Raw genomic sequence first — 19,685 nt, forward strand, 5'->3', positions numbered from 1 at the left:
ACATGCATTTCCTTCTTTTATTTTTCTTTCCTTTTTTCATGCTACACTTTTCACTTTTCGTCCCGTCCATGTGTGTCTTTCTCCCTCTTTCACTTTCTGAAATGCTTTCCCGATTTTGACAGTAACTTTTACGTTTCTTCAGTGGTCCAAGTGAGACGCTATGGGAAGTGATGGGCAGTGGAAATATTCCCGGTGGTAAGAAATTTAAAAATGGGAATATTACCGGGTTTTCTCTGGCCTATAAATTCCCAGGAAGGGGTTTGTTTCCGTTTCTTTACTTTATCTTCCAATTTATATGAACAATATGACTAATTACTTTATTTGAATATATTATGACCTACCACTAGAATTGAAAGAATTTGGAGGTTAAAAATTTAAATTTTTTTGACAGTACTTTATATAAGTACTGTAGACAGTAGGGCAGTAGGGAATTTGTAAACCGTAAAGGTAAGTAGAAGTGATTTATGTGAGAAAAGAAAGTGCATTGTTAATAACGAAGATAGAAAACAACGTCCCCTACGGGACTCTAACCCGCCTTCACTCGCTAACGCTCGTTCGGAAATGTTGTCTAGATTTAATATCGGTAACGTAATTTTACGTATGAAACAACATCGGAATACAATATCGCAAAAAAGTAGGTGAAAAATCTGACCCGCCAAAGGTAAAAAATCGCAAAAAGTAGCAAAGTACTAATTTGCAAATGATAAATATTTATCCGCAAATGTTGACAAAATGGTAGGACATATGTGTTCTGGCAGTTACGCAACCTAATTTGTTTATAACATTTAGAAATTGAATGTTTATAATATCAGTAGTAGAAATTTAGAAACTCCACTAACATGTACATTTAAACTGTATAGCGGTTTAAAAGTATGTGGGCCTAGTATATCATTTTTGAAACATATTTACCTTTTTAGAACATATTGTCAATAAATATCCATTTTGCGTTCTCTCTAAATAAAATAAAATATTATTAAAATAACATCGTTCAGAATATACATTCTAAAGAGTCCCTTGGGGACAACAGTTATAATATACTGTGACATAAAAACGGGTTTAACTTTGAAATCATAAAATAGTAATGCAATGCAATTTTCTTTGTGATTGTACATAAATACCCACTTTTGGGAATATTCCCAAAATATATCTTTCCGGGAATTTACCATCACTAGGTATGCGTGGTATGCCATATCGCCTCTGATTTTTCAGTGATGAAGGCATACCGCCTCTGGTTTTTCAGTAATTAAGACATACGATCACTGGAGAGTAGATGCTAAACACCTTTAATCCATCCATTTTTATACACAGTAATTGACAAAGAGCTTTGCACGTAAAAGGATTTTTTCTTATGTAGAAATAATTTGTAAGTTGACAACATTGACATATTAATTATCTTTTGCCTACCTTTTGTTTAAAAATGAGGTTCATTCGAAGAAATGCATCTAGTTTATAGTAATGAATAGTTGACTTTGTCAGCGTGGGAAAATTTCCAAAAACTTTCCCATGGGAACGTTCCCTGGGCGTTGGTTGCTTAGTTGCTAAGCTAATATACGTATGCCCATACTCTTGGACAGCTACCAGCTATAGAAACAAGATGAAACAAGCTTTTTCCTCTTCTTCGTCTTCTTATCTTGTATTCGCTAGTTATTTAAACCCCTCGCCACTCCTGTGATGAGCTTAAGCGGAATGAATGTGTTTGTGTAGATCATTTCGTTAGCAGCTATTGCAAAGGAAGAATCGTCAAATTAAAAGTGGCATCGTCAATGAATTTATTAGATAAGCTGAATGTGCCATCAATGTTACCCTTCAAAAATTGCGAGATCTGGAGATTGGCGTACCATTTTGTATTATAAACTGTGAGATAATTACAACGTTATATGGTAGGAAGGCATGTTTAACTTTTGAAGGAGGTGAAAAAGTGATTTTACCAGGACGTTGTGCTAAAAAATTGAAAACAGACAATGGTGCATTATTAACGTAGTTACAAAGTGCAATTGCATGTTTAACTTATAAAGGAATGTAGATTAATGTATCTGGACGTAACATGCACGATCTTGCATTTACTGAGTTAGTATATTCATCCTAAGTGTATGGTGGCATGTAAAAACAAGATGAAACATGAATTTTCCTCTTCAACCCTCCTTTTCATGCATGCGCAGCTATCTGTATGCATAGCAGGCCCATGCTGGGCCACCGGGAAATGTCCCGCTGCGCCCTCCGAAACATCACATTATAAATAAAGGTGCAAGTTATTTTATAACAAATTCTTACAGTTGTTATTGATAGAAAAAAAAAGGTACAGTGCACTCTTTACATAAGGCGCCCTTGCGAAACCACACCAAATATAAACGGTTTTATTTATTCTTTTATATGGCACAGTTGTGTACAATCAATACACACCATTACTCTTGAAGAATCCTTGAAGGGTACAGTGCACCCTTTACTTAAGAAGCCCTTGCGAACCCACATAAAAAATAAGTGGTTTTATTTCTTCTTCTGTATTGTACAGCTCTGTAGAATGAATTCATGCTGTTACCGTTGATAAATGAACATATGAAGGATACAGTGCGCCGTGCGAAACACATTCCGCCTTATGCAGAGTCGTTTTGACGTACGATTAGCGCCATACAAAATGTCTTACTACTACTGGAAATATATGTTAGTAAATCTCTAGTATGGTACTAATCACATTTCAAAACGACTCTAAAAAGAACCATTATAAATAAGAGATTTTAGTTGTTCTTCTGTATATCAATTCTGTACAGTAAATTCAAGTAGTGGTTATTGGTAAAGAACTTGCAAAGGGTACAGTGCGTTCTTACAACAAGCGGCCTGCAAAATATCACATTATAAATATTTTAAAAATTCTTCTGTATACCAGCTTTGTATTATACTTATACAATTGCTATTGGCAAAGAACAGGTAAACGGCACATTCACTTTCAAAAAGTGTATAATGTAAAGCCAGTAACGCAATTAATATTCAGGTTTATTTGGTAAAATAATATAGCGGCTTTTAGTGCTGCTACTCATTTATTGCAAAAAAATCATTAGCTGAGCGCAATCGAAATAGCGAAGTTTAAACAATTCAAATTTTTATATCTATTCATTTACAAATTTGATTATTTTAGTGAAGTATTCAAATAATCAGCTTATTGTACTCTTATTTCTAAAATATAGCTATATTGATTTATGGGTTACTTTTAGCTTCATTATCTTTGACAAAAATTATTACATGAACTAGAAAGTGTTTCTCTGTGTAAAGACGTTCTCACAGTTTATCTACTTACGTTACTGAACAAGTTTGGTGATTTTAATATATAAAATGGCACCCTCTATATACAGCGTTTAACTTAATTAATGTAACAAATATCGGAAGCTGATTCCTAACACCGAGATAAAACGAAAAGTACTGACTAACCTGGGTGTAAAAATGCCTCCTTTCGTTGCCTTGACCGAAAAATTGTCTGAGAAATGTAAAAACAGCCATAACTCAAGAACAAATCTTCGGATCGAAGTCGGGTATAGCGAATGTCCACTATTTTTAGTTGTAGTTTCCGTCAGAGCACAATCGAATATAGTGCAATGGCAACTCCCAAAGAAATTGGAGTATTCCTTTACTTATTTTATCAAATGTTGAATGAGGGAAACGAACAACAATCAACTACAATATTCCAACTATAAAAAATAGTAGTACATCGCTCAAGTTAGAAGAACACTTAGATTTCGAAAGAAAGAGAAATACACATCTACGATTGATCTATTTGGCACAGGACAGAATAAAATCATAAAAGAACAATTTAAATGAAACGCAGTCTGTAACGTATCATAGTTATATCTTCTAGGCTAACGGTGGCGGAGCACAAATGAATGGTTTCCTGTTTAAGTTACTAGTCTTTGAAAGTGGAAAAAGAACTTTGATCCAGCTTTGGTTTAAAACGATTGGACATAGGACTGTAGTATCCAAAATTTGAGAGTTTATATGTGAAGATTTTGTACTTGGGATTCTCCGCATGACAACAAGGATTCCTAAATATTGTGTGGATACTGCACAAAAGTAAGGTGCATTAAAAGGTTTCCTTCTCTTAATACGTAATTCCGTGGAAATGATACTTCTGTGTACAGATGCAAAAGGAATAGAAGAAATATGAGATGTTGTACACGTTGCATAACGATACAAAGAAATGCGCTGGAACAGTATACTTGATTGGTTTATCCGTATGGTGAATTTTCTTCCAGGGATACTTTCCAGTGGCTTCAGCCTCCTTGGGTGTTGGCAAACCGCCTCTTAGCTCTAAGCTAAGAAAAACTACATTGCAATTGTGATTATACCAAAATAGCGTCCTAGTGTAACCCACATACACGTTTTGTCACTACTAGAGAAATTCTCTAGAAGAAAGCTCTTAGAATCACATTCAAAATATGGAGAAAAATCTTTTTTCGTTGTTGTAATGTACCTTGGAGTTGGATGGAATACCTACGGAGGAAAGAGAATGTAGCATTTTTTTTTTTTTTTTTTTGTAAACATAGCAATACTTATGTAGCTCATACTGCTTTCAATTTACTTATGGCGTCAATTTACTTGGCTGTGTTGTGGTAGGCATATATGCAACATGTGAGTGATATACATAGCCCGATGCTTTGGTGTTGCATGTGGAATTGCTGTATAACAGGATAGGAAATGTTGCGTTCAGCGGTACAAGATTGTGGCCAGGCACAGTAGCGTAGAAGTGTAGACGTTGGTGTTTAAGTAAAATTGATTGTGTTAATCTGTATGTACCTGCGCAATAGGAGATTACCCAGTTTACGAGCTGGCATATATACACTTTATGGAGAGGCAACGGGTAATAGCCCAGAAGTGAGGCCTTTATATCGTGACCACCAAAGGAGATTAACTTTTACTGTGTTTTTCCACGTCTCCATATTCGCTTTCGAGAGATAAGGTCTCTTTAATATCCCAAACGTGAAATCGGAGGAAATTGCACCATATGGAGAGTGGAATTTGAAGCCAGCGCCGTTTGAATGATCAGAGACCGTAATGAAACTAGCAATAGTCGTGTTTGGTATGACCATATTTGTTTCCAGCCTGCCACTGTAGGAGTATTATTTTCACATGCTCTCCCAAAATTGTTATAACATGTGAACTTGAATAATGAGAGCCAGATGTGACTTCAACATGACAGAGCACCTGCACATTTTCACAGGAATATACAGACCTACCTAAATAAAACATTCCCAAATCGCTGGATTGCGAAAGATGGATATCATTCACCCTATCTCATGCTCCTTGATTTTTCTTTTGGAAAGGTATGAAACGCCTTTCGTATGTAACACGAACAACGACAGCCGAAGAATTTGTTGCTCGAGTTAATATTGCTGTGGCATTCATCTCTTAAATTTCAGTATGTTTGACCGCAGGTGGAGAGATTCGCTTCCTCGATGTTATCTTTTGTACGTCGTTTAAATGGTTAACCACATTCTTGATATGTGTGATGTTTTGCTCCTTAGACAATTAACATGCGTGCGGCCAAACTTGTGCGTTGATTAAATACGTCACCACACTCTTGGCACGTGTGAGGTATTTCCCCTTTGTGGATTAACATGTGTAACCAAACTTGAAGGATGTTTAAATCCAATACCACACTCTTGGCATGTGTGAAGTTTTGCCCCAGTTTGGGTTAACAAGTGTGTAGCAAAACTTAAACGTAGACTAAATCCTATAACACATTCTCAGTACGTGTGATGTTTTACTCTTGTGTGGATTAACATGTGTGTAGCCAAACTTGAACGTTGATTAAATGCTCGACCACACTCTTGGCACACGTAAGGTTTTTCTCCTGTGTGGATTAAAATGTGTCTAGCCAAACTTGAACGTCGATTAAATCCTTTACCACAATGTTCGCATGTGTGATGTTTTACTCCTGTGTGGATTAACATGTGTATAGCCAAATTTGAACGTTGATTAAATACTCGACCACACACTTGGCATAAGTGAGGTTTTTCTTCTGTGTGGATTAAAATGTGTCTAGCCAAAGTTGAACGTTGATTAAATCCCTCACCACATTCTTGGCAAGTGTGTTGTTTTACTCCTGTGTGAATTAACATGTGTGTAACCAAACTTGAACGTTGATTAAATGCTCGACCACACTCTTGGCATATGTAAGGTTTTTCTCCTGTGTGGATTAAAATGTGTCTAGCCAAACTTGAACGTCGATTAAATCCTTTACCACAATGTTCGCATGTGTGATGTTTTACTCCTGTGTGTAGTAACATGTGTATAGCCAAATTTGAACGTTGATTAAATGATCGACCACACTCTTGGCATATGTGTGGTTTTCCATCTGTGTGGATTAAAATGTGTCTAGCCAAAGTTGAACGTCGATGAAATTTCCTACCACAATCTTGGCAAGTGTGATGTTTTACTCCTGTGTGGATTAACATGTGTGTAGCTAAAGTAGAACGTCTACTAAATGCCCTACCACACTCTTGGCACGTGTGATGTTTTTCTTCTGTGTGCATTAACACGTTCATAGCAAAACTTGAGCATACATTAGACACAATTCCACATACTCCGCAATGTGGTATTTTTCACCTGTATGCGGTAACTTACCGCTTGACAAATTTGAACTTTGAATAAAGCGTTTATCACTCTTTTGGTACGTATGACGCTTTTCACTTTCCTGTGTCACCATATGTCTTAACAAACGTGATCTATGAATCCCTTTCCCAAACTGCATCCAAGTATGTGATTCCTCATCTGAATGAGAAATGGCTTCCTTTAATGTAATAAACGTATACTCTTCTTCGTTGAAAGCCAAAATTTTATCGCGCCTGTAACAAATTCAACAAACAAGGAAATGTGAATGGAGACAATGATTAAGTAACAAAAAAAAAATGTAATCATTCGCTATGTTTCATGATAAAATTACGCTTAATTTGTTTTATTACATGAAATATTTTAGAAATACACTGAGTAGTCTCCATATCTCTCTATTCTCAAAATAAGAGGCTGCAGTTTGTTTAACTATATCAAATTGAACAATTATTTATATCGTCGCGTTTATAAGTCTTTGACCAGATAATGGCGGCTGCTTTGAAACAAATGCACAGTATGAGAATTATATCTGTCTAATCTGTAGTTTCGAGTGAAAAAAAAAAAAAAAAAAACTTACTATCCAAAGGTGTAAGAACAACTCAACTTCTTAATATAAACTGTATAGAAGATCATTCACTTATATCATCATAAGAGGAACACAAAATGTTTCTGATAAGAAGAAAAAAATAACACCTCTTTACAAGCTGAGATAGAGAAACTTAACGTAACCAGACTAAAGACGAATCATTTACAGCGTAATGATCGCGGTTCAGTGGTCTAGGCGTTTGATCAGTAATCTGGAGGTTCTTCAATCGAACACACGTCGAGGAATTTTTTACTTTAGAAATTTTGTTGGCGATTGATGGGCGATAACACACATTTTATTACATTCAAATTTTTGAATACTAGTTTGTATCAACACTTGAACTCTCAAATCTTCAGGAATAATAGTAGTAATAATAATAATTATCTCAAAGAATATTTAAAAATGAGACTTATTATCGCTCTGGTCTTACCATTACAAAGAGAAACGTGATATTAGGCAAAAAATATTTCGGTTTTGTGTAATGTTGCCCATGAAAAGACGAATTTCTCATCTCGATTCTAAACAAAGCAAACAAAATCGGGATAACTTAACATTTTAATTCAAGATGGGGCAAGGCTAAGTCACACTATCGTCATGCTTTGTAGATGAGAATCGAGACAGAGATGAAAAGTATCGTAAACATTTCTCGTCTTATCTCGATTCTCGAAATTGAGTAAGGCACTCTTTAAGCAACAATTGCTCTGTAGAATGAATCTTATACATTATTTTGTTACTTTGTATGTCAGAGTTCACTTAATTATGGTTTGTGTATATATTTTTGTAGCAAAGCCTTTATAATTAGATCTGCAAATTCCACAAGTTAATTTATTACAAGCTTTAGTGTTCAATTATATTCAGTTCATTTTATTACGATTATTTTCCTGAAAACGTACAGTAAAATATTTTCTACACGAAATTTTAGCGGAAGGCTTTCGTTTAAATTTGAGTAGCTGTAAAGGTGTTTCATGAAGGTACGTAACCCCTTCCCCAAAACACCTAAATTTAAGGTTTTGCCAACTTTAAGACTTTTAATAGCATTATTATTATTATTACTGAAGTGTTGTTAATTTAATGATACAACCTGTTCCACCCAGCTCCCGCCTAGTGCGCATTGTGCTGAACAAACAACGTTCATAGGTTTTCTTCGTGTTCTCTCACTTCCCACTTTCTTTATTCCAATATTTCTTTCATTCTCGTCATCGACGTCTTTTGTAGCTTAGCCGGCATAACCATTACTTAAAAACAAATTTTCTTACGGCTCTTGTGAGTTCAGAATGCAAATAAACATACTTAAGTTACGAAAATGAAAATAAATTCTTTGGAACCCTATATAACGATGAATTGAGTTATGAGAGATACTGTGCCAAGAAAAGATAAGAAAAAGGTGTCAGCTACTGAATAATGTGAAAATCGAACCTTCGGATACATTAAGAAAAGCTATGTAGAATTTGTCTTCATCACAATAACGTTTCGAAGTAACACCCTTTCTTTGATTAAAAGACATTGGATTATGTATGCGTTATATTGATAAATTATGAAAATATACAAAAAAAAAAAAATATATATATATATATATAGTTGTGATTTATCAAATTTCTTGAACGAATATACGGAACTTGTTGTAAATGCCGAACGAAAACATTATTGTTTTTTTAAGTAAGATTGGAAGAACACTTAGTAACAATTACACAATGATGTTTCAGGCAAATTTATGACATACTAGGCCTCAACAGTAACCCGTTTGTATTAATGAATTGTTTCGAAACAAGCAAAGTTTTCAGACAGTAGAAATCGAGATTGTATCTTGTGACGTCACGTAATTACTTTTTCCCTGTGAAGGAAGTCGTTTCAACTCTAACTTGTAAGAACGAGAGAAATTGACAATTCTTAATTTTATTATATATCAGAAATATAAACATTCTAAATTATATTTTTTTTGCATGTCCTCGAAGAATCGAACCGCGGACCACCAAGACCAACCACTCACAATGACCCAGAAGTGTGTATGTTCTGCACACAAAACTACATATATAACAGATTTAATTATCATACTCTCCATTAGTTTCAAAGCAGTCGCCATTATCTGGTCAAAGACTTACGTCCGTGACGATACATACGATATCAGAGTTGACTCAGGTACATAAAAAAATACTTATTTCGTGCTATGGCAAATAAACATTTCATAATTATAACTGAAAATAAAAAAAAAACGTTGTCATTAACACTTTATATATCATAACTTTTTGTTAGAAAATTTAAAAATCGGAAGAGCTTTTTGCAATTGCAACTACAAGAATCTGTCACTATGATTACAAAAAAAACAAAGGGACGATATAACAACTTTCAAAATTTTGCACAAGATACGTGATTTCATTAAGTATACCAATTTCTAGTTGCGTTTTTATAGTGTCTGATACCTTGAGATAGTAAAATCTTGCGTATATTGATATGTAGCTACGTAGTTACGTCTGATACATTCTAATTAAATAAATACTTTCGAGAAGCATAGAGTTTTCAATTTCTTGTAATCTTTATGTACATACTTGAAATACATGATAGTATGATTCCAGAATTCCACGTTAAGGTAATATGAACAACCATTAGCACATTCGTTACTCTTAGATTATTACTAGTTCTTTTATTACTAGTGTTCAATTTAAAAATTGAAATTATTCCAGAAAGTCGCACTTCGGTGTCTGTAACCTTCTCAGTTCTGTAAAGATAAATGCTGAAATCAGAAATGGCTAGTATGAAACGCTCACGGTTTGAATGGAGAGTGGTCGGAGGAGATGGACCTACTCTTGAGAAGCTGAATCGGTTGTAAGAGACCGTATCTCGTTATCTCTAGTCGTCCTTATTGTACAGAAATCATTATTGAAATGACCAGTTTAGAAAATTTTAACAACTTCCGATTTCGTAACGTACTGTTGGTTGTGATATGTCCACTATAGACCCTCAATCATTTGCACAAACCGTTTGTTAATGTCTGTTTCGGTTTCCATTCTACGATGACAAATATTAAGACCACAAATGATTAATTTAAACCGCTTCGCTTTGAATAGGGCTTAGTGGAAAATGTGGAACCTTATCTTAGAACGCTCAGCTGATTATAAAAACGCACCTCCATAACTCTTACCGCGATTATCATGTAGAAATAATTATTGAAACCTAAATTAATATTAAATTTGAGCCACTTCTTCTATTGGTAGAGTGTTGTAGAGTCATTTTATGTTCGAAGCTCAATTGTTTTTTGAAGGACGTCTTGCTATGTTTCCGTACTCTGGCGATAAAAGTTCAAATTGGAAGTGGCTACTATAAACTGGATTGGTTTGATTAAGATTTCAATACAAAAGATGCAACCTATGCTTCCGATGTATCATCCCATGCAAAAAGTCGCTTCCTTATAGCTTTTACACTGCTCCTTCTACGGAGAACAATTTTTAAACCAGCAGTACTAGTAATATCCAGGATAGTAGCAATATGTTGTTTTGAGACGCTGAATTCTTGACAGAAAACCGTTTCTCCTTTCCTGTTACCGTCTTCGTTCTACAGCAATAAACGATGAAACCGGTACTGAAACTGGCAGCAATACAGAACTTGGAAAAGTGCCCATTTTGACAGAGCGTCTACCCAGTCATTATGTGTCGTGTATAGACACAGGATCATTTCGAAGAATCACTTCTCGTTTTCGTTTACCGTTCCGTTCTACGGTTTCATTAGCTAAGTCTGAAACTAATGGCTAGTGTGACCGTCTGCCCGGCCACAAAACTATGTTTTGGACGACCAGTGTATTTCTTTTTAACTTTTATTCATGCAACGAAATTATTATTTTACTCAACTAAAAGCTATTTCTCTTTTGGTGAGAATTTCAACTCGTTCTGTGTATGCAGGTGTTCTTCAGTCGTTCTTATCGCTTCTCACGATAGAACAAAGAAGTTGTTTTTCAATGCAACGCTCATCGTCTCAACAGAGTATTTCGTCGTAGCAAACATATTTTTTCTTTCTGTAAAATAGTTTCCAAATTATAGTCTTCGTCACCACGACTGTTTTGCATATACGTTTTTCTTAACTACATTTATTAACATTGGGAATATTTTTGGATACGAAGTTGATATAGTGTATGAATGATATTGTATTTATCGTGTTCTCATGCTTTCGTATTACGTCATCCTTCCTACCGTGAGAACAAGCGTTCCTATCCTGTAGGAGTCGTAGGTGGAATGACTCATACACACAATTACCAATATTTGCTTCTTTCCACTGAACAGTTTTACCTATAACAGCAGTGCATAAAAATCTATAACCATGGGAAGAATTCATTAGTTAAGACTGCTACACTTTTTCAACTATTATTTCGAAGCTCCTTTCCCACGGGATCAAATTAAATGTTGCCAGTATTCTTTATTATAAAATCAACACAGTGGCATTGTCTATGTATGCGGCAAACATTAACATTCTCTTTATTATTTTACATGGTGCATTGTCAACCCTGAGTATCGAAACGGGTTATTCCCAAGTGTGAGCAGAAGCGAGAAGTTGGCAAAAGGAATCCGTTGTAGGAGGCGTGTGTAAAAGTTTGCTGGAAGAGTAGGCAGTGCAAGACATCGTATAGAAGGATAGTATGAAGAATTTTCAGTGCTACATTAATATACATATAGGATGTGAAACAAGATAAATATCTTCCGGAGATGTAGTGTCTTTTAAGAATCAAGATACCTCAATCAGCAGTATTCCCCCCTTTTCCCCTCGTCAGTATCACATAGTGAAAATCTTAGCGTAATACGAAAAGTGAATATATAGTGTTAGTGATACTCAAACAAGGGCTATGTTGCTAGTGTTCATATAGAGTGCGTGCATATTTACATTTACCGTACAGTGTTAAAAGTTTATTCTTCACTTTGCTTATTTGATTGCCGCAGAGCAATATCTTTTGTTTGAGCATTTAGCTCTGCCAAGTGAGAATTTTGTGTGTTGTTAATATATATATATATATTGTTCCGTACCCACATATATCTATACTCAATAAATAGGAATTTACCTAAGTAAATATCACAGTCTTCATTCATGTGTGTGTGAATTCCTGCGAGCAGACGGCTTGCCAGTTACGTGTATGTATGCGTGTGCATACGCAAAAGTAAGTATAACACAACCTGAGTCTCAAAAGCATCAACGTGGCTCATGTCAAATCACTGTTCACATTTCAACATTATCAATTTGCGCCCAACAGAATATGAGCCTGGACCAGGATTGTTATCAGCTGTTTTCTTAGGGAGTTCTTCGTGAGCCAGCACCCAAGGGAAACGGTAGGTAGCACTAGTCTGAAGAAATTTTAGTTTCACTACACGGTTAGTGGAGGAAATTGAATCTCCTCGAGGAACGCTAAAAAATTTATAAGGAACATCATCATGAAAGCATTAATTCTGCAAAAAATTACTTTTGAAATTGGATGCAATATTAAATTTGAACCATCTTCGTTTTCGGTAAAATACATTGGATAATAGTAAAATTGTGTTAAGGGGCAGAATCGTTTGCAAACAAATACTTCTCGCTATATTACAATATTCGCCTTACGGCGATAAACGTTGAAGTTCGAAATGGTTAACTTGAACCAATTCAGGTTTGAATAGAGTTAACTAAGAAGGAACCTATTCTTTGGAAGCTGAACCAATTGCAAGAAAACTTTTCTCTGTATTTTATAACCATTTTGCTCTGATACTCTTTCTAACCGTGACAGACGCACGGACGAGCAAATTCGTTCTCACGAATAATGAACTCACAATTGCTCATTCACGAAAAAATAAGATAGCAGGAACACATGCGCAATACTCAAATTCACATTAATGAAAAATGTTCCTTTCCACACACACGTCAATTTATTAAAGCGATCACATTTGTTATTATTACAAACAAGACTAACCAATAAACGCCCTCTTTTACCATACGTCGGAAATATCTTCAGGCTTCGACCACAACCATGACAGGTTTTCTCTAACTCAATTAAACCACGCAGTGCTGCAAAGCGATATGAGTTCATATCCGAATCTAATACAAACTTATTTAAAAACGGCAAGTTCAAATTCTTTGTATTAAGTTCATGCTACGGTTTCTCAGTCGCACTTGCTAACTCGATCGTCACCATGAAACGAAAATCCAAATACCCGCTCACCGCATTCCACACATACAAGCAGACAGAACATGTGACGTCACACTAACAAATTACCATTTGACTGTACAGAGACACCTAGTGAGAAAAATATGAACTACAACCAATGTTTCAAAAAGGACGTCACACTAACGGCACGAACACTTCCAACAGGTGACTCAGGCAGATACAGTTCCACGAAGAGACTGAAGCAACAAGAACCGATTAAAGTTACTGTATGAGTGTAATTAACTACTTGCCTTAAAAAAAAAAAAAAAGAAAAAAAAGGAAAGAAAAAAATCATGCAATTTTGGGTTGGCTTCTGCCTGAAAGTTACAAACCCCGTAAATCTTCCACTGGTTACGGTTCGAATGATATTATTGGACAAAAGGAATAACCAAAACAAATCAGTTCACGAGGATCAATTTTTCTGTTCGTGAGTTGGCAATTCTGTGGGACATATGCTAAAATATTAGAATGTGCTTCCTGATTCGGTACCAGAAATACATAATTTTCTTCACAAATATCGATAATTCAAAATAAGTACTGATACTGGTACCATCATTCTAATATCAATATTAATAAAATGCATGCAGTTTTGTGTAGAAAGTAAAATGTTTAAATACTGAAGGGAAAACATTGCACAGAAACGTATAATCAACATAATTTTTCGTATGTTTTGCAAAGTAACCCCACCTAAGAAACGTTTCATATTTCAATTTCAACAATTATATCAAAGTCTTATTATGCACACTAGTATTCTACGAAATTGACTTAACTTTGACGGAAATTCATTTAAAATTTGGCGGTCTTTACAGTGACTGCTTTCCATACCAGTACAACAACGAACCCTCCCGCTAATTAGAAATGATGCTAACCCCCAACATTATAGCCAAAATACTGTTACATGTTCTATCTTACAGGTACTTGAAACTTTCTGTTTACTGTTCATGGCTTTACCGACAGAGGAATGTGAAACTCTTTTCATATTTTCTGGGAAGTATTGCCCGATTTTCAAAGTAATCCCGTGTTACGGTAGCTAGTAACCACTGTAAGCGAAATGAAGTATCAAAATTCAATGTGGCAAATCATGATACGGAACCACAAAAATGTTTGGGAATGAAGGAATCCATATAACTAAGAAATTACCTCCGTAATATATTGTGTTACTTTGGAACACAAATATAGAAGCAAAGAAAGCTTTTCAGGACGTTACCTATAAAATATTTAGGAACGTACAAGAACACATTCAACACGTAAGACATGTAAGTTTATCCTAAATACAGAATTTTGCGCTATCCTCGTTTACGAACATTCTGCGTAATGCCTTAATCTGCATAGCTATCCTATTTTTACCGGCCACCTAGCACATTCTGGTTAGCGTTGTTTTAATTAATTAATATATCATGTATGTTTACTAGGCCCCTAAGGTGATCCTATATTGAGAAATCGAGGTCCATACCCTAGAAATAATCGCTGGGAATGTAAAAAGTCGACTTCCTTGAAAAAATGAGTGCAGCTATGAAATGGACTGATGTATGGACCTCTACAAATAATGAACATCCATTGTTGGTTAAAATATTCTTTATCTTGTATTTTACTTATGTCTTTCGAAGCCCGCCGGAAAAATCAGGCTAGACCCATTTGAGCTAAACCCTAAATAAAATCACAAACGTCCATAGTTTATGTTCGAATATAATACATTACAGGTTTACATTTGTGAAATTTTAGGATAATTACCATTCTCATTATTTGTTATTTCACATAAGTCTCTATATAAATAAAACAATATCGTCGAGCACCCATATTTTAAATATGTGCAACAATTAGTGAGAAATGTGTAACCAATAATAAAGAAATAATTATTTTATCAAGATATGAACCACATAAGAATTGCATGGATGGTATCAATCTTATTATTATTTTTATTTGGTATACAGCTAGTCTATGTGTGCCATGTCATTTCCAAAATGTAGGCTACTAACTTACGTTCATGATATCTCCCATACCTAATTATTTATCGTGAGGTATTGCTTTTAACCAACAAAATTTCCGAAACCATGTAACCGTATTGTCAATCTCAACCGTTCAATTAACCGTTCAATTAGTTAATGAAAAATTGAACATTACCTTTCTGGCCGAACTGAATTTAAACTTTTTGTTGTTAATTGTTGGGAGTCATTAGAATACGACGCGCAAGTCTCCTGAACCACTATTTTTTTTAGCGTTTCTATATTACTTTCAAATGCAGGATCTTCTTCTAGTGCTAATTCTGGTTTTGGCTTAAGTTTAGAGTTGCCCCTCCAGTACAGAGTTGCCCTTGGACTTTGCAACATACAAAAAACAGTGCTTAAAGTATTAAAAATTGTTACATTTCACTTAACTTCAGTACTCCGTGGGCTTCAAACAATTTTAAAAGGTTTTCTTCATTATTTTTGCGCATCAGTTACACCTGTTCGCCATATTCGCCATATTTTACAACTACCATGCTGCTGAAACCTTCCGCGAATGCTTCCGCATCCGGCAAATAGTACTAACTTCCATATATCTTTTCTCGTATTAAACATAACTCTTCTGCCGAATTTACTTTCCTAAACATCAAATAAAAACTTCAAATTATCATTTCTTACCTCATTTCTCCTGTAAATTTTCCTGATTTTTATAAAAAGCGGAGGGGTAACTCTAAACTTAACCCCTGGTTTTACCCTATCAACGTTTAGTTTCAAATCCAAAGAGCATATAGCTGTATCCTTGTCCACTGATACCTCTTCTTCCGTTGTAGATAATATTATCTCTTTGTTATCATTCATTAGTTCGTATGTCCACCCTTTCCCTTCGAGCGGATCTTCATGAGGTAAGTCATAAGCAGTTTCTTCTTTGCACGTCAATTGCAACTTAACAGACGCCTCAAAGGCCATTGTGAATTGAAATATAATAAGAAATTAACACTGTTCTTATACTTCCCTTATATTTTATGTTGCAAGAGTTAAGGAAAAGATTTCACTTCACTTCACTGCTAATGAATAATATTTTACAAAGAGAGCTTGCCACCGTCTTGAATAGGACCTATCGGCAATTTACAGAAGTAATAACAAAAAAGTAAGATAGATCAAATAGGGTAGAGAATAAACTCTTTAAAATTTAAGAAATAGGAAAGTGACAAAAGAGAGCACTATGAACTACAGGGAAACATGCGATTTTTAGAGAGATAAAAGAGCAAAAAATTGAGAAGAGAAATCGACGCCGTGAATAGAATAGAATCCAAGTAGAAACGTCCCGAACGATAATTTGCATACAAGTGACAGTAGAACTGGGAACGATAGATAGAGTAGACAGGACATGAAAAAACTAAATTATTACCTGTACCAAGGTCCACTCCGCAGTCATAGCGGGGAAACGGACGTTGACGGAGGCGATAGAGGCGAAAGGGAGTAGTTGCGACATGAAGACAGAATTGTAGTAAGATACGAATTTGAAAGTGGAGAGGGAGGTGGAAAGAAACCAAGGATTGGAGGGGAGAGGGGTAGGGTGATGCCACTACCATTAGCTGTAGGACCTTGGAAGTTATAATGTTTCCAACGCTGTAGATGACGAGAGTGGGAATGGGAGCGGAAAGAGGAGGGGGTGAGTATGAGAGAAATCGGGTGACCGAACATATTGCCGACACGTGCAGTGCGGTCTGCTGATTCATTGCCCACGACACCCACGTGACTTTTCACTGATAAAAAGAAAGTAGAAAAGCCAGAAGTGTTACGTAGAGCTACCAACACTTTGATCCCTAAAATAATACTATCAGTTTTAGAAGTCCAAAGGTATGATTACAATGTGAAAAGAAGGGATTTGGAATTCGTTACAAGACATACTATAGCATAGGAATGGTGAAGAAAGTGAAGGAGGGCAGCAGCTACAGAGTAAACTTCTGCTTGAAAATAGTAGTAGAAGAGGGCAATTTGTAACTGAAATGTTGATTGAGAAAAGAATCATAGAAACCCGAACCGACACAGTCACGTGATTTAGAGCCATCTGTATATAAATAGCGCGGGTGTTGGAGGGGAAGTGAGAAAGCCAGGAATGGAAAAGCGAAACATAAATGCTGGGATATTGGAGACAAATCGAAGAGGGAGGGTAAAGGGGAAGATCGATATTGAGATCTAAGGGTGAAGGAAAATAATCATACAAATAAGGCAAAGGATTCCGAGATCGAGAAAGTATTAGTTAGCAGAGGGGAAAGAGTGGTATAACTAATAAATAAAGGGAAGGAAGGAATGATAGGGACAATGATGAGATGGTATATGTAGGTATGATAATAATTGCAGTTTGGGGAGGAAAACAGTGTAAGTACTGGGGAAGCGAGAAAGGCAGAAGGATCACTGAGGAATTTAACATATATTGTGAGAGGAGGAACACGTGCTTCCGTAGAGCTGTGGCGGCAGTATTGGGAGGGAGGAAAAGGGTACGATATTGAAGGGATTGGTTGGTGTTAATACGCTTGACAGGTTTCGGGGAAAGGAGGAATATGCCATAGGTAATCACAGGGAGGTAACTTGACAGAGTAGGGTCAGAAGGTGACAAATGACAACACTCCAACTGGGGTTACTGATTATTCGGAGAAGATGAATATAACAGTCAGTTTTAGTTTGTAGGTATCGAAGGTGTGGAGTTCAACGCAAAGAGGAATCCAAGTACATGCCCAAATATTTAACAGATGTAACCTGAGGTATTGAAACTCCACGGATGAGTAAATGGAAAGGGGAAGTTGAACGTTTCCGGGTAAACTCCACAAGGTGTGTTTTAGTCTAGTTAATTGAAAAATTATATTTATCACACCAATGAGCAAAGGATGTGAGAGCCGTAATAAGAAGGTTCGAGGCTAGGGAAGAAGAGGCTGGAGTACACACGACAATATCATCTGCAAAGCACAAAACACGAACAGTAGTACCAAGATGACGCATTTGACGAGCGATATATAAATTAAATAAAACAGAACCTTGAGAAGTAAGTCGGGAGGAAGTATATTGGTGACCAATGCGGATGTAAACAATACCATTAATGAGTAAATTATGTATGACACGAATAAATTTAGGAGGATGATCAAGTTGCCAAAGTTCGTCTAAAATATAATAAAAAGAAACAGTATCATACCCTCGTTCAAGATCTAAAAACACTGCGAACAGAGATTTACGTTGAATGAAGGCCAACCAGACATCAGAAACCAAAGTAGTGAGACAGTCATAAGTACAGCGCCCCATACGAAATCCAAACTGATATTGGGACAGAAGATTATGGTGTTCCACAAAGCATTGTATTCGATTTTTAAGAAGATGCTCAAAGACTTTTAAAACACAGGAAGAAAGAGCTATAGAACGGTAATGATTAGATACTCCAGGGGTTTTATTTGGTTTTAAGATAGGAAGAACTGCATATTCCTTCCAGAGGGGAGGAATATGTTCAGTGGTCCAGACGGTACTGTAGAGATGTAAAAGCTCGGATAGATGGGGAGGAGGCAGATGTTGAAGGTGATTAAACGAGACACCGTATTTACCGGGTGCGGTGGATTTAGGTTTTAAAAGGGCTATGGTTAATTCACGTAGGGAAAATGGCGAATCCGGAGGCGTAACAGTAGGATCTTGAAAGAAAAGAGAAAACCAAATGGGATGTAACATAGTCGTTCCCGGGGCTAATTGGGCATGAAATAGGAAAACCCATGAGAAAAAATATGTATCCCAGATGTAATGGAACAACCGGACGAGTAAGGGAGTGGTAAAAGGACCAACGTTTAGAAGGTTTAGTACCGGAAGTAAGAGTAGAACAGAAACGTCCCCTGGCTAAACGACGGGGGAGGAGGATATGACGTTTGGCAACAACTTGTGCACGTTGGTAAAGAAGAAAATTAGCTGTGGAACTGGTTTGGAGTTAGGTTTTCTCAGAATGGAAACGTTGATTTATCCATTTTTGACATTCAGAGGTCCACCACGATGGAGCGGAACGGCGAGTGGGAGAAGGGGAAATAGAAGGGTATTGGGGTGATTGGCGGGTGCTGATAGCAATTTTATGGCGAAAATGGATTGCTTGGTCGTGGGAAGAGGTGGAAGGCGGTGTTGGTGGTAAATGTTGGAGAATAGTTTGATAGTGAGCTCAGTCTAAAGAGTTGGATAGGCGAGTAAATGATGGAGGTGAAAAAGGTAAAGCCGAAGACAAAGACGGAGAAGGAGGGGGAGAAGGCATGGATAGGAAGGGGAAATGACTACTGCCGAAAGCGTCAGCGAAGACTTCCCAACGGAGGAGTCGACTGAGAGAAGCAGAGCAGAGAGACAGATCATGAGCGGATGGAGATTCGGAAGAACGGGGAATACGAGTAGGGTT

The 19,685-nt window shown here is 36.3% G+C and overlaps 1 protein-coding gene and 1 long non-coding RNA gene across 2 annotated transcripts in view; both read right to left on the reverse strand.

Annotated features, from left to right (window-relative positions):
- Positions 1–2,715: 2,715 nt before the first annotated feature.
- LOC145675399 (uncharacterized) overlaps positions 2,716–19,685 on the reverse strand; it is a 41,029-nt gene continuing 24,059 nt past the window's right edge. The window contains exon 8 of the mRNA XM_081745803.1: positions 2,716–6,584. Within this exon, the coding sequence (XP_081601929.1) occupies positions 5,730–6,584 (855 nt within the window). The 3' untranslated portion in view covers positions 2,716–5,729. The remainder of the gene's footprint in view (positions 6,585–19,685) is intronic.
- LOC145675684 (uncharacterized) lies at positions 6,585–16,327 on the reverse strand. Its single transcript, XR_014129182.1, has 2 exons — positions 15,953–16,327; positions 6,585–6,830 (listed from the first exon to the last, which is right to left on the reverse strand). It is a non-coding gene; the product is annotated as an uncharacterized LOC145675684 (long non-coding RNA).

This window comes from Thermobia domestica, chromosome 18 (assembly GCF_964235325.1).
Source record: "Thermobia domestica chromosome 18, izTheDome1.hap1.1, whole genome shotgun sequence".
In the NCBI taxonomy this organism is placed as follows: Eukaryota; Metazoa; Arthropoda; class Insecta; order Zygentoma; family Lepismatidae; genus Thermobia; species Thermobia domestica.